At 54.5% G+C, this 21,244-nt stretch overlaps 1 protein-coding gene across 2 annotated transcripts in view; it reads left to right on the forward strand.

Moving 5' to 3' along the window:
- The window catches only part of SNRNP200 (small nuclear ribonucleoprotein U5 subunit 200), a 45,745-nt gene that overhangs the window by 9,265 nt on the left and 15,236 nt on the right, over positions 1–21,244 (forward strand). For both annotated transcript variants that reach the window (XR_010745510.1, XM_066337224.1), the window contains exons 8-26: positions 306–405; positions 1,135–1,271; positions 2,141–2,224; positions 2,416–2,589; positions 3,794–3,931; positions 5,717–5,872; positions 6,855–7,025; positions 8,178–8,371; positions 9,270–9,393; positions 10,273–10,422; positions 12,983–13,093; positions 14,041–14,172; positions 15,118–15,306; positions 16,210–16,407; positions 17,082–17,234; positions 18,943–19,023; positions 19,398–19,481; positions 20,499–20,605; positions 20,684–20,802. Coding sequence is in view for 1 of the 2 variants with exons in the window: in XM_066337224.1 (XP_066193321.1) it covers positions 306–405; positions 1,135–1,271; positions 2,141–2,224; positions 2,416–2,589; positions 3,794–3,931; positions 5,717–5,872; positions 6,855–7,025; positions 8,178–8,371; positions 9,270–9,393; positions 10,273–10,422; positions 12,983–13,093; positions 14,041–14,172; positions 15,118–15,306; positions 16,210–16,407; positions 17,082–17,234; positions 18,943–19,023; positions 19,398–19,481; positions 20,499–20,605; positions 20,684–20,802 (2,602 nt within the window). In the remaining variant the exon portion in view is untranslated. The remainder of the gene's footprint in view (positions 1–305; positions 406–1,134; positions 1,272–2,140; positions 2,225–2,415; positions 2,590–3,793; positions 3,932–5,716; positions 5,873–6,854; positions 7,026–8,177; positions 8,372–9,269; positions 9,394–10,272; positions 10,423–12,982; positions 13,094–14,040; positions 14,173–15,117; positions 15,307–16,209; positions 16,408–17,081; positions 17,235–18,942; positions 19,024–19,397; positions 19,482–20,498; positions 20,606–20,683; positions 20,803–21,244) is intronic.

Genomic DNA, 21,244 nt, shown 5'->3' on the forward strand with positions numbered 1-21,244 from the left:
TTCCCAAGATTTTGGGGTGATTTTTCCTGGGAATTCCTCATCCCTGGGCTCTGTCCCCTCCTGATTTCCATGGTTTTTTTGGGGTGAAAATCAGGAATTTGGTGATTCTTTTCCCCAATCTCCAGGATTATTTTTCCCTCCGGCATCACCTCCTCGAGGTGTTCCCATCCCATTTTACTGGGGGAAAATCGGGATTTTTGGGGGGGGATTTTTTTAGGATTTCCTCCTCTCTCCCCCATCCTATAAAAACCCAGGAATTTTGGCTTGCTGGGGGTATAAAAATTCCCGTTTTTTCCCTCCTGCAGACGGCCAGTGACGACAGGGAGTGTGAGAACCAGCTCGTGCTGCTGCTGGGCTTCAACACCTTCGACTTCATCAAGGTCCTGCGGCAGCACCGCATGATGAGTCCGTGCCCAGCACAATTCCTGGGGGGTTTTTTGGGGTTTATGGGATTGTTTTGGGATTTTTCTGATATTTTTGGGGGTTTTGGGGGGTTTTTTTCCGGATTTTTTGACAATTTTTTTTTGGGGGGGGGGGATTTTTTTTTTTATTTTTATAGTGTTTTGGGGTTTTTTTGGGGTTTTTCTGGATTTTTTGACAATTTTTTTTTATTTGGGTGTTTTGGGGGGGGTTTTGGGGGGGGATTTTTTTTTTATTTTTATAGTTTTTTGGGGTTTTCTGGGGGTTTTAATAGGATTTTTAGGTTTTTTTTGGGGGGTGGGATTTTGGGGGGTTTTTCTGGGTTTTTTTGGGGGGGGGGATTTTTTTTTTGGTTTTTGGGATTTTGGGGGGTTTTTTGGGACATTTTGGGGATTTTTTTTGATTTTCGTAGTAATTTTTGGGGTTTTTTTGGGACTTTTTGGGGTTTTATGGGATTGTTTTGGGGGGTTTTTTATGGGATTTTTTTTTGGATTTTTACAGGATGTTTTGGGGGTTTTTTTGGGGGATGTTTTGAGACCTTTGTGGGATTTTCTGGGGGCATTTTTGGGGACTTTATGGGATTTTAATGGGATTTTTTTTATATTTTATGTGATTTTTACGGGGATTTTTTGGGGATTTTAATGGTTTAATTTTTTTTAACGGGATTTTACTGGGAGATTTTACCCCCTGACAGTTTTCCCCCTTTTTCCCCAGTCCTGTACTGCACCTTGCTGGCCAGTGCTCAGAGCGAGGCGGAGAAGGAGCGCATCATGGGCAGGATGGAGGCTGACCCTGAGCTCTCCAAATTCCTCTACCAGCTCCACGAGACGGAGAAGGAGGATCTGATCCGGGTCAGCAGAGCCCCTGGCCTCTGGGGGATCTCTGGGGAGGAAACTGGGGCTGGGATGGCCCCAAAAACCTCCGTGGGGAGTCACCACTTCTGCTTTCCCAGGGGCTGCTCTCCCTGGGAAATCGCTGCCGAAATGTGGCCTGAAACGGCCCCAAATCCCATCAAAGAGCCAAAATTATCGTTCCTGGTTCATCAAAATGATCAATCCTGGTTTATTTAAGCTTTTTTCTGAAGGAATTGAGGGCCCAGGAGCACCTTGGGAGAGGTTGAATCCCAATTTTCCCCTCCAGGAGCCGCATTTATAAAGGGAAATTCAGTTTTCCGGCCGGAAATGATCATTCTTGGTTCATAAAAATGGTTCTTTCTGGTTTATTTAAGTGTTTTCTGAAGGAATTGAGGGCCCAGGAGCACCTTTGGGGAGGCTGAATCCAAATTTGCTCCCCCAGGATCCACATTTTTAAAGGGAAATTCAGTTTTCTTGCCCAGAAAAGGTCATTCCTGGTTTATTTAAGTGTTTTCTGAAGGAATTGAGGGCCCAGGAGCACCTTGGGGGAGGCTGAATCCTGATTTTTCCCCTCAGGAGCCACATTTATAAATGGAAATTCAGTTTTCCTGTCCAAAAATTATTAATCCTGGTTTATCAAAATGGTTATTGCTGGTTTATTTAAGTGTTTTCTGAAGGAATTGAGAGCCCTGGAGCACCTTGGGGGAGGCTGAATCCTGATTTTTCCCCCCCAGGAGCCACATTTGTAAAGGGAAATTCAGTTTTCTTGCCCAAAAAAGGTCAATCCTGGTTTATTTAAGGTTTTCTTTAAGGAACTGAGGGCCCAGGAGCCCCTTGGGGGAGGCTGAATCCCAGTTTTTCCCCAGGAGGAACGCTCCCGGCGGGAACGCGTGCGCCAATCCCGCATGGACACAGACCTGGAATCCATGGACCTGGACCAGGGAGGAGAGGTAAAAAAACCCCAGATTTTGCTCATTTAACACCCCAAACCACCCCAAAAAACCCATTTTTAAACCACCTTTCACCCCCAGACCCCGCAGAGAAATCAAACCCCCACCAAAACCCGCGACTTTTCTGTCGACACAGAAACAAAATGATGCAAAATTTAATATTTTTGTCCCCTTTTTTCTGTCTTTTGCAGGCTCTGGCTCCCAGGCAGGTGCTGGATCTGGAGGATTTGGTGTTCTCCCAGGGCAGCCACTTCATGGCCAACAAAAGGTGCCAGCTCCCCGACGGATCCTTCCGCAGGCAGCGCAAGGGATACGAGGAGGTTCACGTGCCTGCCCTGAAACCCAAACCCTTCGGGGCTGACGAGGTTTGTCCCCAAAAAATGGACACTTCAGGGCCTGAGGGGACTCCCAAAGGGCTGGAGGAGGGATTGGAGGGGCAGGACACACAGGGAATGGCCTCAAACTGGGATTTCAGTGGGATTTTGGGGTGAGGATGAGGATAAGGAAGGGGCTGGGACCCCAAAAAAATGACATTTGGAATTTTGAAGCTCGATGGTTTTTGAAGGTCTTTAAAATCCCATTCCAGCCCAAAATATCCCTGGGAAATCAGGAAAAGCAGATTTCCTGGGAAAATTTGGGCACCAGGAAAACCAGCTTTTGTGGGATATTTGGCATCAGGAAAAGCAGCTTTCCTTCAGGAAATTGGGGAATTGGAGCCCTTGGGGTGGGATTTAAGCTCCTTTTCCACCCAAACCTCTCCAGCCTCGTGTGATTTGTCTCTTCCCCCCTTTTCCTCCTTCCCTTTTCCACCCCCCAGTTCCCCCATTTCTCTGCAGGAACTTCCCAGTTCCCTTTTTCCCACTGCACTTGCAGAGAGTTTCCCCTTCCTGGGGTTTTTGCTGAGGCCTGGTTTTTCCTGGAGCTGAGGGGTGATTTATGGGAATAAATCCCAATTTTTGATCCCAGTCCAGCTGTTCATCCCAAATTTTTCCTCGCCCTGAGCACTGGGAGCAGGTTGGGTTATTCATGGGGAAAAAAAAAAAAAAAAAAAAGAGTTTTTCCCTCTTTTCCCAGCACTGAGAAAAATGAGGAATTGTCCTTTTGGGATGAGGGAATTTTTGTGCATCCCTTAATTCCAGATTTTTCTCAGCCCCAGCACTGGGAGAATTTGGCTTTTCCATGGAATCTGAGAGGATCAAAAATGAGTTTTTCCCTTATTTTTTTTCCAGCCCAGATTAATTAGGAATTGTGGGTTTTTGGGGTGAGCGAATTAATGGATTAATTTCACCTCGATTAATCCCGGATCTTTCTCCACCCCAAATCAGTTCAGGTTTTGAGGATTTGAGTTTTCCATGGAATCTGAGAGGATCAAAAACTACCTTTTCCATTTTCCTTTTCCAGCCCAGATGAATTAGGAATTTTCCTTTAGGGATTTGGGAATTTTTTCATGTTCAACCCACTTCTTCTCAGTGGGATCATTTTGCTCTTTCCCCAAACTGTCTCTGATTTCTGTAATATACAAAAAACTCCCTGAATTCCTTTTTTCCCCTCATTTTTCTCTCTCCCCAGCAATTGGTTTCTGTGGAAAAACTGCCCAAATATGCCCAGGCCGGGTTTGAGGGCTTCAAAACCCTCAACAGGATCCAGAGCAAACTGTTCCGAGCGGCGCTGGAGTCGGATGAGAACCTGCTGCTGTGTGCCCCCACGGTGAGATTTGGGGATTTGGGGGGATTTTGGGGGGATTTTGGGGGATTTTGGGGTTTGGCAGTGCCCTGGCACAGCAGAGGGCAAAGGAATTAGTGAGGTTAAGGGTTGGGAGAAAACATTGCCGGGGTAAAAGAGGCTGGGCTTAAAAAGTAAAAATTGAATTTATTGGTGACAAAATAAAACGCTCCGAGGGCAGAACAGGCTGGGCTTAAAAAGTCAAAATTGAATTTATTGATGGTAAAATCAGAGGAGGGCGATGAGAACCTGCTGCTGTGTGCCCCCATGGTGAGATTTAGGGGCATTTTGAGGGATTTTGGGGGGATTTTGGGGGATTTTGGGGTTTGGCACTGCCCTGGCACAGCAGAGGGCAAAGGAATTAGTGAGATGGCATAAAGATTGGGAGAAAACATTCCCAGGATAAAAGAGGTCAAAAGTGAATTTATTGGTGACAAAATAAAACACTCCAAGGGGCAGAACAGGCTGGGCTTAAGAAGTCAAAATGGAATTTAGTGGTGGTAAAATCAGAGGAGGAGGATGAGCAGTGAATTAAGCTGTGGGGCCATCCCAGAGCCGTGGGACACTTTGGGACACGCTGTGGGGCCGTGCAGGGCGTGGGGACGTTGTGGGATGGACCATGGGGCCATCTCAGAGCTCTGGGATGTTTTGGGATGGACCATGGGGCCATCCCAGGGCCGTGGCATGTGTTTTGGGACGTGCTGTGGGGTTGTGCAGGGCGTGGGGATGTTTTGGGATTGGCTGTGGGGCCGTGCACAGCTCTGGGCTGTTTTGGGATGGACTGTGGGACATTTTGGGATGGTCTGTGTGCCCTTTTGGGACGCGCTGTGTCCCTGCAGGGCACAGGGACATTTTGGGACATGCTGTGGGGCCGTACACAGCTCTGGGATGTTTTGGGGTGGACCATGGGCCCATCCCAGGCCCGTGGGATGTGTTTTGGGACGCGCTGTGTCCCTGCAGGGCATGGGGACATTTTGGGACGTGCTGTGGGGCCATGCACAGCTCTGGGCTGTTTTGGGACATGCTGTGGGGCCATACACAGCTCTGGGATGTTTTGGGATGCGCTGTGGGGCCGTGCACAGCTCAGGGCTGTTTTGGGGTGGACCATGGGCCCATCCCAGGCCCGTGGGATGTGTTTTGGGACGCGCTGTGTCCGTGCAGGGCACAGGGACATTTTGGGTTTGGCTGTGGGGCCGTACACAGCTCTGGGATGTTTTGGGATGGACCATGGGGCCGTCCCAGGGCCGTGGGATGTGTTTTGGGACGCGCTGTGTCCCTGCAGGGCACAGGGATGTTTTGGGTTTGGATGTGGGGCCATGCACAGCTCAGGGCTGTTTTGGGGTGGACCATGGGCCCATCCCAGGCCCGTGGGATGTGTTTTGGGACGCGCTGTGTCCGTGCAGGGCACAGGGACATTTTGGGTTTGGATGTGGGGCCATACACAGCTCTGGGATGTTTTGGGTTTGGCTGTGGGGCCATCCCAGGGCTGTGGGATGTGTTTTGGGACGCTCTGTGTCCCTGCAGGGCGCGGGGACATTTTGGGACATGCTGTGGGGCCATCCCAGAGCTCTGGGATGTTTTGAGGTGGGCTGTGGGGCCGTCCCAGGGCTGTGGGATGTGTTTTGGGATGCGCTGTGGGGCTGTGCAGGGCGTGGGGATGTTTTGGGATTGGCTGTGGGGCCATGCACAGCTCTGGGCTGTTTTGGGATGGACTGTGGGACATTTTGGGATGGTCTGTGGGCCCTTTTGGGACGCGCTGTGTCCGTGCAGGGCGCGGGGAAGACCAACGTGGCGCTGATGTGCATGCTGCGGGAGATCGGCAAGCACATCAACATGGACGGCACCATCAACGTGGACGAGTTCAAGATCATCTACATCGCGCCCATGCGCTCCCTGGTGCAGGAGATGGTGGGCAGCTTCGGCAAGGTGGGCACACCCCGGGGGCGGGGGGCTTTGGGGTGGGGCTCTGGGGGGGTTTGGGGCACCCCAGGGGGGTTTGGGGTCAGAGCAGCCCAGGGGGCTTTGGGATTGGGGCCCATGGGATTGGGGCACCCCAGGGGGGGTTTGGGATCAGGGCACCCCAGGGGGGTTTGGGGTCAGGGTGCCCTGGGGGGGTTTGGGATCAGGGTCCAGGATTGGGTCCCAGGGGAGTTTGATACCAACCCCTTTGGGGTTGGGGTCTGGGGAGGTTTGGGGTCAAGGCCCAGAGGGGTTTGGGGCACCTCAGGGGGAGGTTGGAGATTGGGGCACCCCAGGGGGGTTTGGGATGGGGGTCTGGGGGGGTTTGGGGCATCCCGTGGGGATTTGGGGTCAGGGCACCCCAAGGGGGGTTTGGGGCACCCCAGAGGGGTTTGGGATCAGTGTCCAGGGGAATTTGGGGCACCTCAAGGGGATTTGGGCTCAGGGCACCCCAGAGGGGTTTGGGATCAGGGTCTGCGGGGTTAGAGGCACCCCAGAGGGGGTTTGGGGCACCCCAGAGGGGTTTGGGATCAAGGTCTGCGGGGTTAGAGGCACCCCAGAGGGGGTTTGGGGCACCCCAGAGGGGTTTGGGATCAAGGTCTGTGGGGTTAGAGGCACCCCAGAGGGGGTTTGGGGCACCCCAGGGAGGTTTGGGATCAGTGTCCAGGGGAATTTGGAGCACCTCAGGGGGGATTTGGGGTCAGGGCACTCCAGGGGGGTTTGGGATTAGGGCACCCCAGGGAGGTTTGGGATCAGTGTCCAGGGGAATTTGGGGCACCCTGTGGGGCTTTAGGCTCAGGGCACCCCGAGGGGGCTTTGGGCTCCTCTCCCAGGGACCACCAGCACAGGCAGGAAGGCCCCAGCTCCCCCAGGAGAAGTCGGGGTGGGGTTTTTGGGGTCCCCCATCCCCGGGAAGGTCCCTTGTCACTGAGCCCCGTGTCCCCCACAGCGCCTGGCCACCTACGGCATCACGGTGGCCGAGCTGACCGGGGACCACCAGCTGTGCAAGGAGGAGATCAGCGCCACGCAGATCATCGTCTGCACGCCCGAGAAGTGGGACATCATCACGCGCAAGGGCGGGGAGCGCACCTACACCCAGCTGGTGCGCCTGGTCATCCTGGTGAGCGCCCGGCCGGGGGCTGCAGAGCACCTGGGGGGTCCTCGGGGTGGGTCTGGGGTCTGCAGAGCACCTGGGGGGTCCTCGGGGTGGGTCTGGGGTCTGGAGAGCACCTGGGGGGTCCTCGGGGTGGGTCTGGGGTCTGGAGAACGTCAGGGGTGTCTCTGGGGTGGGCATGGAGTCTGGAGAACATCAGGGTTCCTCAGGGTGCTCCTGTTGGTGGGTCTGGAGAACCTCAGGAGCTTCCTCAGGGTGTTCCTCACAGTGGATCTGTGGTCTGGAGAACATCTGGGGTGTCTTTGCGGTGGGCATGGGGTCTGGAGAACCTCAGGGGTGACCCTGGGGTTTGCAGGGGGTCTAGAGAGCATCTGGGGGTTCCTCAAGGTGTTCCTCACAGTGGGTCTGGGATCAAGGGTGTCCTCACAGTGGGTCTGGGGTCTGGAGAACCTCGGGGTTCCTCAGAGTGTTCCTCATGGTGGGTCTGGGATCTGGAGAATATCAGGGGTGTCCTTGGGGTGGATCTGGGATCTGAAGAACCTTGGGGTTCCTTAAGCTGGATCTGGGGTCTGGAGAGCATCTGGGAGTTCCTCAAGGTGTTTCTCATGGTGGACCTGGGGTCTGGAGAACATCAGGGGCGTCCTCGGGGTGGGCATGGGGTCTGGAGAACATCAAGGTTCCTCAAGGTGTTCCTCAGGCTGGATCTGGGGTCTGGAGAATATCAAGGGCGTCCTTGGGGTGGGCATGGGGTCTGGAGAACCTCCGGGTTCCTCAAAGTGTTCCTCACGGTGGGTCTGGGATCTGGAGAGCATCTGGGGGTTCCTCGGGGTGGACCTGTGGTCTGGAGAACCTGGGTGTCCCTCAGGGTGTCTCTCACAGTGAACCTGTGGTCTGGAGAACCTGGGTGTCCCTCAAGGTGTCCCTCACAGTGAATCTGTGGTCTGGAGAACTTCAGGGTCCCTCAGGGTGTCTCTCACAGTGAACCTGTGGTCTGGAGAACCTGAGTGTCCCTCAGGGTGTCTCTCACGGTGAACCTGTGGTCTGGAGAACCTGGGTGTCCCTCAAGGTGTCCCTCACAGTGAACCTGTGGTCTGGAGAACCTGAGTGTCCCTCAGGGTGTCCCTGAGGCTGTCCCTGAGGCTGTCCCCGTGTCCCCAGGACGAGATCCACCTGCTGCACGACGACCGGGGCCCGGTGCTGGAGGCGCTGGTGGCCCGGGCCATCCGCACCATCGAGATGACGCAGGAGGACGTGCGCCTGGTGGGGCTCAGCGCCACGCTGCCCAACTACGAGGACGTGGCCACCTTCCTGCGCGTGGACCCCGCCAAGGGGCTCTTCTACTTCGACAACAGGTACGGGGGAAAAGGGGAAAAGATTCCGGGTTTCCGTCTCGTCCGCCTGGGTTTCCACCTGGGTTTCCATCTTTCTCGCCTGGATTTCCATCTTTTCCCACTTTTCCATCTGGGTTTCCATCTTTCTCACCTGGATTTCCATCTTTTCCCACTTTTCCAGTTGGGTTTCCATCTTTTCCAGTTGGGTTTTCCTCTTTCCCAGCTGGATTTCCCTCTTTTCCCTTTCCCAGCTGGATTTCCCTCTTTTCCCTTTCCCAGCTGGATTTCCCTCTTTTCCCTCTTTTCCACCTGGATTTCCCTCTTTTCCCTCTTTTCCACCTGGATTTCCATCTTTTCCCTCTTTTCCACCTGGATTTCCCTCTTTTCCACCTGGATTTCCCTCTTTTCCACCTGGATTTCCCTCTTTTCCACCTGGATTTCCCTCTTTTCCACCTGGATTTCCATCTTTTCCCTCTTTTCCACCTGGATTTCCCTCTTTTCCACCTGGATTTCCCTCTTTTCCACCTGGATTTCCCTCTTTTCCACCTGGATTTCCCTCTTTTCCACCTGGATTTCCCTCTTTTCCACCTGGATTTCCATCTTTTCCACCTGGATTTCCATCTTTTCCCTCTTTTCCACCTGGATTTCCCTCTTTTCCACCTGGATTTCCCTCTTTTCCACCTGGATTTCTCCAAGAATTAATTCCCTTTCCCGCAGATATTTTTGTTGTGATTTCTCCATGAATGAATTCCCTTTCCCCCTGGGTTTTTTCCATGGCTCTTTCTCCCTGTATTAACCCCTTTCCCCCCGGATATTTTCATTGAGATTTCTCCCTGTATTAACCCCTTTCCCCCCGGATATTTTCATTGGGATTTCTCCGTGAATTAACCCCTTTCCCCCTGGATCTTCCCCTGGGCAGTTTCCGGCCCGTGCCCCTGGAGCAGACCTACGTGGGCATCACGGAGAAGAAAGCCATCAAACGCTTCCAGATCATGAACGAGATCGTCTACGAGAAGATCATGGAGCACGCCGGCAAGAACCAGGTGTGAGCCCAGCCCCACGGCCCCTCTCCCCGGCACATCGCTGTCTGCTGGAGGGAGAAACGGGCGTTTCCCCTTTTGGCCCCAAAATCCCTCTTTTCCTTGAGGAAAAAATTCCTATTTTCCCTCTCAGCCCTTTCCCAGGATTTACCTGGCTGTGCCCAGGTGTCCCCAGGTGCTCTCCCAGGTGTCCCCAGTTGTCCCCAGGTGCATTCCTAGGTATGCCCAGGTATTCCCAGGTGCTGTCCCCAGGTGCTGTCCCAGGTGTCCCAGCTGTCCCCAGGTGCTGTCCCCAGCGCTGTGGCAGGTGTCCCCAGGTGCTCTCAGGTGCTGTCCCAGGTGTCCCCAGCTGTCCCCGGCGCTGTGGCAGCTGTCCCCAGGTGTCCCAGGTGCTGTCCCAGCTGTCCCCAGGTGCTGTCCTAGGTGCTCTCAGGTGCTGTCCCCAGGTGTCCCAGATGCTGTCCCCAGGTGTCCCAGGTGCTGTCCCTGGTGCTGTGGCAGCTGTCCCCAGGTGTCCCCAGGTGCTGTCCCAGGTGCTCTCAGGTGCTGTCCCAGGTGTCCCAGCTGTCCCTAGGTGCTGTCCCCGGCGCTGTGGCAGGTGTCCCCAGGTGCTCTCAGGTGCTGTCCCAGCTGTCCCCAGGTGTCCCAGGTGCTGTCCCAGGTGCTGTGGCAGCTGTCCCCAGGTGCTGTCCCAGGTGTCCCCAGGTGTCCCCAGCGCTGTGGCAGCTGTCCCCAGGTGTCCCCAGGTGCTGTGGCAGCTGTCCCCAGGTGCTCTCAGGTGCTCTCAGGTGCTGTCCCCGGCGCTGTGGCAGCTGTCCCCAGGTGTCCCAGGTGCTGTCCCCGGCGCTGTGGCAGCTGTCCCCAGGACACTCCCTGTCCCAGGTGCTGGTGTTCGTGCACTCGCGGAAGGAGACGGGGAAGACGGCGCGCGCCATCCGGGACATGTGCCTAGAGAAGGACACGCTGGGGCTGTTCCTGCGCGAGGGATCCGCCTCCACGGAGGTGCTGCGCACCGAGGCCGAGCAGTGCAAGGTCAGCGGGGAATTCCTGCTGGGAATGGGGGATTCCTGCCGGGAATGGGGGATTCCTGCTGGGAATGGGGGATTCCTGCTGGGAATGGGGGAATTCCTGCTGGGAATGGGGGATTCCTGCTGGGAGCGGGGGAATTCCTGCTGGGAGCGGGGAATTCCTGCTGGGAATGGGGGATTCCTGCTGGGAATGGGGGATTCCTGCTGGGAATGGGGGATTCCTGCTGGGAATGGGGGATTCCTGCTGGGAATGGGGGATTCCTGCTGGGAATGGGGGATTCCTGCTGGGAATGGGGGAATTCCTGCTGGGAATGGGGGATTCCTGCTGGGAGCGGGGGAATTCCTGCTGGGAGCGGGGAATTCCTGCTGGGAATGGGGGATTCCTGCTGGGAATGGGGGATTCCTGCTGGGAATGGGGGATTCCTGCCGGGAATGGGGGATTCCTGCTGGGAATGGGGGATTCCTGCTGGGAATGGGGGATTCCTGCTGGGAATGGGGGATTCCTGCTGGGAATGGGGGATTCCTGCTGGGAATGGGGGATTCCTGCCGGGAATGGGGGATTCCTGCCGGGAATGGGGGATTCCTGCTGGGAATGGGGGATTCCTGCCGGGAATGGGGGATTCCTGCTGGGAATGGGGGATTCCTGCTGGGAATGGGGGATTCCTGCTGGGAATGGGGGATTCCTGCTGGGAATGGGGGATTCCTGCTGGGAATGGGGAATTCCTTTAGGGAATGGGGGATTCCTGCTGGGAATGGGGGATTCCTGCTGGGAGTGGGGGATTCCTGCTGGGAGTGGGGGATTCCTGCTGGGAATGGGGGATTCCTGCTGGGAATGGGGGAATTCCTGCTGGGAATGGGGAATTCCTTTAGGGAATGGGGGATTCCTGCTGGGAATGGGGGATTCCTGCTGGGAATGGGGGATTCCTGCTGGGAATGGGGGATTCCTGCTGGGAATGGGGGATTCCTGCTGGGAATGGGGGATTCCTGCTGGGAATGGGGGATTCCTGCTGGGAATGGGGGATTCCTGCTGGGAATGGGGAATTCCTTTAGGGAATGGGGGATTCCTGCTGGGAATGGGGGATTCCTGCCGGGAATGGGGAATTCCTGCTGGGAATGGGGGATTCCTGCTGGGAATGGGGGATTCCTGCTGGGAGCGGGGAATTCCTGCTGGGAATGGGGGGATTCCTGCCGGGAATGGGGGATTCCTGCTGGGAATGGGGGAATTCCTGCTGGGAGTGGGGGATTCCTGCTGGGAATGGGGGATTCCTGCTGGGAGTGGGGGATTCCTGCTGGGAATGGGGGATTCCTGCTGGGAATGGGGGATTCCTTTAGGGAATGGGGGATTCCTTTAGGGAATGGGGGATTCCTTTAGGGAATGGGGGATTCCTTTAGGGAATGGGGGATTCCTGCTGGGAATGGGGGATTCCTGCTGGGAATGGGGGATTCCTGCTGGGAGCGGGGGATTCCTGCTGGGAATGGGGGATTCCTGCTGGGAATGGGGGATTCCTGCTGGGAATGGGGGAATTCCTGCTGGGAATGGGGGAATTCCTGCTGGGAATGGGGGATTCCTGCTGGGAATGGGGGATTCCTGCTGGGAATGGGGGAATTCCTGCTGGGAATGGGGGAATTCCTGCTGGGAATGGGGGAATTCCTGCTGGGAATGGGGGAATTCCTGCTGGGAATGGGGGATTCCTGCTGGGAGTGGGGGATTCCTGCTGGGAGTGGGGGATTCCTGCTGGGAGTGGGGGATTCCTGCTGGGAATGGGGGATTCCTGCTGGGAACGGGGGATTCCTGCTGGGAGTGGGGGAATTCCTGCTGGGAATGGGGGAATTCCTGCTGGGAATGGGGGAATTCCTGCTGGGAATGGGGGATTCCTGCTGGGAATGGGGGAATTCCTGCTGGGAATGGGGAAATTCCTGCTGGGAATGGGGGATTCCTTTAGGGAATGGGGGATTCCTTTAGGGAATGGGGGATTCCTGCTGGGAATGGGGAATTCCTGCTGGGAGCGGGGGATTCCTGCTGGGAGCGGGGGATTCCTGCTGGGAATGGGGGATTCCTGCTGGGAATGGGGAATTCCTGCTGGGAATGGGGGAATTCCTGCTGGGAATGGGGGATTCCTGCTGGGAATGGGGGATTCCTGCTGGGAATGGGGGATTCTGGGCTGTTATCCCAGGAAAAGGTGGCGTTATGGGACAATTCCTGCAGGGAGTGGGGTATTCTGGGCTTTGTCCAGGGAAAAGGTGGGGTTATGGGGGAAAATCCTCAGGGAATGGGAATTTGGGGCCTTTGTCCAGGGGGGAAAATTTGGGAAATCCCTTAGTGGAATTGGGAATTCCAGCCCTTTATCCAGAGAAAAGGTGGGGTTGTGGGAGAAGATCTGGGGAAGATTGGGAAAATGTTGGGAAAATTTGGGAAAATTCCTTCAGGGAGTTTGCACAGCCCTTTATCCAGGGAAAAGGTGGAGATCTTTGGGGAAAATTGGGAAAATATTTCCCCTCTGGAATAATTTGGGATAAATTTTTTTCCCCTGGGATAATTTGGGGTAATTTTCCCCCTTTTCCAGAACCTGGAGCTGAAGGATCTGCTCCCCTACGGCTTCGCCATCCACCACGCCGGGATGACCCGTGTGGACAGGACACTGGTGGAGGATCTCTTTGCTGACAAACACATCCAGGTGGGAGCACAATTCCAGCAGGAAAAACTCCAAAATAACCCCAAAAAACAAAAAAAAAAAAACAACAAACCCAAAAAACGAAACAGACAAAAAAACCCCGGAAAACCAAAAAACCCACCCACAAGACCAAAAAAAAACCCCTCCAAAAGAACAAAACAATCCCCCCAAACCAACAAAAAAAACCCCAAAAAAACCCAAACCAACAAACCAAAAAAACGAACAAACAAAACAAAACAAAACAAAAAAAAACACACGAAAAACCAGGATTTGGAGGTTCCTGTCTGGATTTGGAGGTTCCTGGTAGATCTGACCCCTGGTTTTGGGTGGATTTGCAGATTCCTGTCTGGATTTGGGGGTTCCCGGGTGGCTTTGGAGCTTCCTGGTGGGCCTGACCCCTGTTCCTGGGTGGCTTTGGAGACTTCTGTCTGGATTTGGAGGCTCCTAGTGTGACCTGACCCCTGGTTTTGGGTGGCTTTGGGGGTTCCAGGGTGGCTTTGGAGGCTCCAGGGTGGCTTTGGAGGTTCCTGTCTGGATTTGGGGGTTCCAGGGTGGCTTTGGAGGCTCCTGATGGGCCTGACCCCTAGTTTTGAGTGGATTTGCAGATTCCAGGGTGGATTTGGAGGTTCCAGGGTGGCTTTGGAGGCTCCTGGTGGGCCTGACCCCTGGTTTTGGGTGGCTTTGGAGGCTCCTGATGGGCCTGACCCCTGGTTTTGGGTGGATTTGCAGATTCCTGGGTGGATTTGGAGGCTCCTGGTGGGCCTGACCCCTAGTTTTGGGTGGATTTGCAGATTCCTGGGTGGCTTTGGAGGCTCCAGGGTGGCTTTGGAGGTTCCTGTCTGGATTTGGAGGTTCCAGGGTGGCTTTGGAGGCTCCTGGTGGGTCTGACCCCTGGTTTTGGGTGGCTTTGGAGGCTCCTGGTGAGCCTGACCCCGTTTCCCTGCCCTCAGGTGCTGGTGTCCACGGCCACGCTGGCGTGGGGCGTGAACCTGCCGGCGCACACGGTGATCATCAAGGGCACGCAGGTGTACAGCCCCGAGAAGGGCCGCTGGACCGAGCTGGGGGCCCTGGACATCCTCCAGGTGGGCTCAGGGCACGGCCCGGGACCACCCAAAACCCTGCTCTGACCCTGGCCCCGTGCTGCTCCTCACCTCTGCCGTGGGGTCAGGGGAGAAATGCCTGAAACTCCATGGCCAGACCCATCCCAGATAAGTCCTCAGGAATTCTATGCCCAGGTCCTTCCAGATAATTCCTCAGGAATTCCATCCCTGAATCCTCCTGAGATGATTCCTCAGGAATTCCTTGCCCAGATTCTCCTGACAATTCCTCACCCAGATCCACTTGAGATAATTCCTTTCCCAAACCCTCCTGAGCCAATTCCCTTTGGAATTCCTGTTTCCCTGAGCTGTTTCCCTCACTAAGGAATTCCCACAGGGGATAATTCCTCAGGAATCCTTTTCCCAAACCCACCTGAGCCAATTCCCTGCGGAATTCCCATTTCCCTGAGCCGTTTTTCCCAAAAAGAAAAGGAGAAGGAATCCCTTTCCCTGACCCTCCTGAGCCAATTCCCTGCAAAATTCCCATTTCCATGAGCCGTTTTCCCCACTAAGGAATTCCTGTGGGGGATGATTCCTCAAGAATCCCTTTCCCAAACCCTCCTGAGACAATTCCATGCCCAGATTCTCCTGAGATAATTCCATGCCCAAACCCACCTGAGATAATCCCTGAGGAATTCCCGTTTCCCTGAGCTGTTTTCCCCACTAAGGAATTCCCATGGGGGATAATTCCTCAGAATCCCTTTCCCACCTGAGCCGTTTCCTTGCAGAATTCCCATTTCCCTGAGCTGTTTTTCCCAAAAAGAAAAGGAGAAGGAATTCCCACGGGGGATAATTCCTCAGGAATTCCCCTTCCCAAACCCACCTGAGACAATTCCATGGCAAATCGCTCCTGAGATAATCCTTCAAGAATCTCTTTCCCTTTCCCACCTGAGCCAATTCCCTTTGGAATTCCCGTTTCCCCGGCTGCAGATGCTGGGCCGCGCGGGGCGGCCGCAGTACGACACCAAAGGCGAGGGGATCCTGATCACGTCCCACGGGGAGCTGCAGTATTACCTGTCCCTGCTGAACCAGCAGCTGCCCATCGAGAGCCAGATGGTGGCCAAGCTCCCCGACATGCTCAACGCCGAGGCCGTGCTGGGCAACGTGCAGAACGCCAAGGTGGGCGGGAATCCCCGAATTCCAGGGGGTTTTCCACAATTCCAGAGGGGCTGGTGGCCTCTGGGTGGGGTTTGAGGGTGGTCTGGGAGGAGGTTTGGGTGCGGGAGTGGGAAATTTGGGGTGGGGGGTTTTTTGGGGGGTTAATTCCGAAATGGTTTCTGGGAGATGGAGGAGGAGGTGAGGGAAAGGGAGTTGGGAGTTGGGAATCTTTGGGGATTCTTTGGGGATTAGGGATTGGGGGAAAGCAGATTTCTTTGGGAATTAGGGACCAGGAAAAGCAGCTTTTTTGGAAGTTTGGAACCAGGAAAAGCAGCTTATTTTGGGAATTAGGTACAGGAAAAGGAGCGTTTTTGGAAGTTTGGAACCAGGAAAAGCAGCTTTCCTAGGAAATTTGGAATGAGGAAAAACAGTTTTTCTGGGAAATTGGGCACCAGGAAAAACAGTTTTTCGGGGAAGTTTGGTACCAGGAAAAGCAGCTTTTTTGGGAAATTTAGAATAAGGAAAAACAGTATTCCTGGGAAATTGGGCACCAGGAAAAGCAGCTTTTCTTGGGAATTATATACAAGGAAAGCAGCTTTCCTGGGAAATTGGACTGCAGGAAAAGCAGCTTTTTTGGGAAATTTGGAATGAGGAAAAGCAGCTTTCCTGGGAAATTTGGAACCAGGAAGAACAGTTTTTCTGGGAATTTGGAACCAGAAAAAGCAGCTTTTTTGGGAAATCGGGCACCAGGAAAAACAGCTTTCCAGGGAAATCAAGCACCACTTTCCAGGGCGTCGATCCCCAGCAGAATCAGCTCTCCCTGGCTCCATTCCCCGGCCTCCAGCCGGGATCATCCCCCCTCCCAGCACTCCCAGCACATCCATAAACCAACAGGAAATTTTTTTTTTTGGGAAAATCCCTCAGGACGCAGTGAACTGGCTGGGCTACACCTACCTGTACATCCGCATGCTGCGCTCGCCGACGCTCTACGGCATCGGCCACGAGGAGCTGAAGGCAGATCCTCTGCTGGAGCAGCGGCGCCTGGACCTGGTGCACACGGCCGCCCTGATGCTGGACAAGAACAACCTGGTCAAGTACGACAAGAAAACCGGGAATTTCCAGGTGGGGAAAAGAAAAAAATATGGGGGGGGTTTCAGGTGGGAGAAGGGGAAAAAAATGGGGGGTTTCGGGTGGGAGAGAGAAAAAACTTGGGAGTTTTTAGGTGGGAGAGGGGAAAAAATGGAGGTTTTTAGGTGGGAGAGGGGAAAAAATGGAGGTTTTTAGGTGGGAGAGGGGAAAAAGTGAGTTTTTAGGGGGGAGAGGGGAAAAAGTGTGAGTTTTTAGGGGGGAGAGGGGAAAAATGGGAGTTTTTAGGAGAAGAGGAGAAAAATGGGAGGTTTTAGGTGGGAGAGGGGAAAAAGTGTGAGTTTTTAGGGGGGAGAGGGGAAAAATGGGAGTTTTTAGGAGGGAGAGGGGATAAATGGGAATTTTTAGGTGGGAGAGGAGAAAAAAATGGAGGATCTTAGGTAGGAGGCGGAGGAAATGCGGAGGTTGCGGGTGGGGTGGATGGGCATGGATGTTCCCGTGGGTGATCCTGGGTGTTCCCATTGTTTTTCCCCACAATTCCTGTGGCTTCTCCCCACAATTCCTGCTGTAATCCCGACGGTTCCCGGGGTTTATCCCAGCCATTCCCAGGGTTTATCCCGACGGTTCCCGGGGTTTATCCCAGCCATTCCTGGGGTTTATCCCGACCATTCCCAGGGTTTATCCCGACCGTTCCCGGGTTTTCCCGGCAGGTGACGGAGCTGGGCCGCATCGCCAGCCATTACTACATCACCAACGAGACGGTGCAGACGTACAACCAGCTGCTGAAACCCACCCTGAGCGAGATCGAGCTCTTCCGCGTCTTCTCCCTGTCCTCCGAGTTCCGCAACATCACCGTGCGCGAGGTACGGGCTGTGACTGTCACCCAGCTGCCACTGTCACCCAACAACACCCAACATCCAACACCCAACAGCACCCAACAACACCCAACATCACCGTGCGCGAGGTACGGCCTGTGACTGTCACCCAACAGCCCCTGTCACCCAAAAACACCCAACATCCAACACCCAACAGCACCCAACAACACCCAACATCCAACACCCAACAGCCCCTGTCACCCAACAACACCCTACAGCTGTCACCCAACATCACTGTGCACGAGGTACGGCCTGTGATTGTCACCCAACGGCCACTGTCACCCAGCAGCACCCTATAGCTGTTACCCAACATCCAACATCACCGTGCGCGAGGTACGGCCTGTGACTGTCACCCAACAGCCCCTGTCACCCAAAAACACCCAACACCCAACAGCACCCAACAACGCCCCATACCATCCAACAGCAACTAACAGCATCCAACATCCAGCACCCAACATCACTGTGCGCGAGGTACAGGCTGCCACTGTCACCCAGCTGCCACTGTCACCCAACGGCCACTGTCACCCAACATCCAACACCCAACATGACCGTGTGCGAGGTACGGGCTGTGACTGTCACCCAGCTGCCACTGTCACCCAACAACACTCAACATCCAACACCCAACAGCACCCAACAACACTCAACATCCAACACCCAACAGCCCCTGTCACCCAAAAACACCCAACAACACCCTACAGCTGTCACCCAACATCACCGTGTGTGAGGTACGGGCTGTGACTGTCACCCAATGGCCACTGTCACCCAAAAACACCCAACACCCAACAGCACCCAACAACACCCAACATCACCGTGCGCGAGGTACGGGCTGTGACTGTCACCCAACAGCCCCTGTCACCCAAAAACACCCAACATCCAACACTCAACAGCCCCTGTCACCCAAAAGCACCCAACATCCAACACCCAACAGCACCCAACAACACCCAACATCCAACACCCAACAGCCCCTGTCACCCAAAAACACCCAACATCCAACACCCAACAGCCCCTGTCACCCAAAAACACCCAACATCCAACACCCAACATCACCGTGCGCGAGGTACGGGCTGTGACTGTCACCCAGCTGCCACTGTCACCCAAAAACACCCAACACCCAACAACACCCAGCAGCCATCACCCTACACCCTACAACACCCACCATCCACCAACCAAGATTCAACACCCAACAGCCATCACCCAAAACCATCCAACACCCACCTCCAACAGCCAACGCCCAGAGCCAACAGCCGTCAGTCAACACTCGGCACTCAGCATTGGGCACCCGACGCCAACCAAAAAGGGTGTGCATCCGTAAATTCGGGATGTACATCCGTGGAATTTCAAGGTGTGGATCCATAAAATTTCAGGATGTTCATCCATAAAATTTCTGAATGTTCATCCATAAATTCAGGAGGTTCATCCATAGAATTTCAGGGTGTGGATCCATAAATTCAGGAGGTTCACCCATGACATTCCAGGATTTGCATCCCAAACTGCCTTTCCTCACGGATATCCAGGACAGGGAGTTCAGTTCCTTCAGCAGCTGGAATTCCCTCCGGCCCAGTCATGCATTCAGCTCTCCTGGAGGGAATTTTTCCTTGGAGAGAGGTTGAGGAAAAACCAGGAAAACCTGGAATTGGTGGGGTGGGATCAGAGGGATCATCTCACCCTCCATCCCTGTTTTTTTTTTTTCCCTCAGGAGGAGAAGCTGGAGCTGCAGAAGCTTCTGGAGCGAGTCCCCATCCCGGTGAAGGAGAGCATCGAGGAGCCCAGCGCCAAGGTGAGCCCTGCTGGGAATTCCCAGCGGGAATTCTGCTCTCCTCCATCCCTGGGATGTCCTGGATGGGCCTGGGCAGCTCGGAGGGATCTGTGGGATGGGTGGGAGAAGGGATTTGGGGGCCAGGAAAAGCGGATTTCCTGGGAAATCGGGAACCAGGAGAAGGAAATTAAGTTGGGAATTACGAGTCAGGAAAAGATTTCCTTGGGAACTGGGAACCAGGAAAAGGAGATTTCCCTGGGAAATTTGGTACCAGGGAAAGGAGATTTTCCTGGGAAATTGGGTACCAGGAAAAGGAGATTTCCTTGGGAATTAAGCACCAGGCAAAGCAGCTTTCCTGGAATTTTCCCTGAGAGCTTTTCCTTTCCCATTCCCAGATCAACGTCCTGCTCCAGGCCTTCATCTCGCAGCTGAAGCTGGAGGGGTTTGCCCTCATGGCCGACATGGTCTACGTCACCCAGGTGAGCTGGAATCCTCTCGGAATTCCCGGAATTCCCAGTGGGATGGGCCCACCAAGGCCGGGTTTGAAAAGATGGGATTCAGCTGCTCCATTCCAGCTGGCACACGGCTCTTCCCACCCCAGAAATTCAAGTTTTGGGGCCAAAATTCCCTCTGGGAATCTGTTTGGGGGTGGAGAATCCTCAGTTACCGTTCTGTGCTTGAGGAGGAAAGGTGGGAAAAGGTTTGGAATGACGGGATGAGAGGGAATGGCTTCACAAGGGGGGAAAGTGGAGTTAGGGTGGGATTTTGGGAAGGAATTCCTGGCTGAGAGGGGCTGGGCTGGAATTCCCAGAGGAGCTGGGATCCCTGGGAGTGCCTGAGGCTGACACTTTGGGGTGACACCAGTTGAGGTGACACCATTTGGGGTGACACTGGTTGGGGTTTTGGGTCATTCCCACCCCAAAATTCTCCAGGATTCTGTGAGGAGATTCTTTTGGGAAGGAATTCCAAGGAGCTGGGATCCCTGGAAGTGCCCGAGGCTGACACTTTGGGGTGACATCATTTGGGGTGACACTGGTTGAGGTGACACCGATTGGGATTTTGGGTCATTCCCAGATTACTCCAGAATCCCATGAGGAGATTTAGGTGGGATTTTGGGAAGAAACTCCCAGAGCAGCCGGGATCCCTGGAAGTGCCCAAGGCCGACACTGTGGGGTGGCATCATTTGGGGTGACACCGGTCAGGGTGGCCCCGGTTGGGGTGACACCATTTGGGATTTTGGGTCATCCCCAAACTACTCTGGGATTTCTTGAGGAGATTTAGGTGGGATTTTGGGAAGGAATTCCTCCCTGTGAGGAGCTGGGATCCCTGGGAGTGCCCGAGGCTGACACTTTGGGGTGACACTGGTCAAGGTGACACCGGTTGGGGTGACACCGGTCAGGATTTTGGGTCCTCCCCACGCCAAAGCCGTGTGGGGCAGGACAGGAATTTGGGCACACAGAGGCTGTGAGCCCAGCCCCTGTCCCTGTGCCCCACAGTCGGCCGGCCGGCTGATGAGAGCCATCTTTGAGATCGTCCTGAACCGCGGCTGGGCGCAGCTCACCGACAAGACCCTCAACCTCTGCAAGATGATCGACAAGCGCATGTGAGTCCCCAATCCCGCCGAATTCCCGGAATTCCCGGAGTTCCTGGAGCGCTCTGAGCCCCTGGGTTGTCCCCACAGGTGGCAGTCCATGTGTCCCCTGCGCCAGTTCAAGAAGCTGCCCGAGGAGGTGGTGAAGAAGATCGAGAAGAAGAATTTCCCCTTCGAGCGCCTCTACGACCTCAACCACAACGAGATCGGTGCTGGAACGGGGGAAATCCCCCGAAATCTGGGATGGGGAGGGTTTGGGATTGTGGCATGGGAAAATCCCTCAAAGCTGGGTTAAAATCTGCCAAATTCAGGCTAAAACCCCCCAAAGCTGGGTTTAAGTCTGCCACATTCAGGGTAAAATCCCCTGGTTCCAGGTTAAAGTCCCCCAAATCATGGTTTAGATGGGATCTGGGGGAAAATTTCTTTGTTTTGAGAGTGGGGAATTTCTCCAGGATTTTCACTCCAAAATGGGTTAATTTCCCATAGAAATGGGAATTTATCCTGGAATTTCCCTCAGAAATGGGCGAATATCCCTCAGAAATGAGGCAGTTCCTCCCAGAATTTCCTGCAGGAATGGGATAATTTCTCTAAGATTTTCCCTCAGAACTGAGAGAATTTCCCTCAGAAATGTGGGAATTTCTCTCAGAACTG

The sequence above is a fragment of the Sylvia atricapilla genome, chromosome 28 (assembly GCF_009819655.1).
Source record: "Sylvia atricapilla isolate bSylAtr1 chromosome 28, bSylAtr1.pri, whole genome shotgun sequence".
In the NCBI taxonomy this organism is placed as follows: domain Eukaryota; kingdom Metazoa; phylum Chordata; class Aves; order Passeriformes; family Sylviidae; genus Sylvia; species Sylvia atricapilla.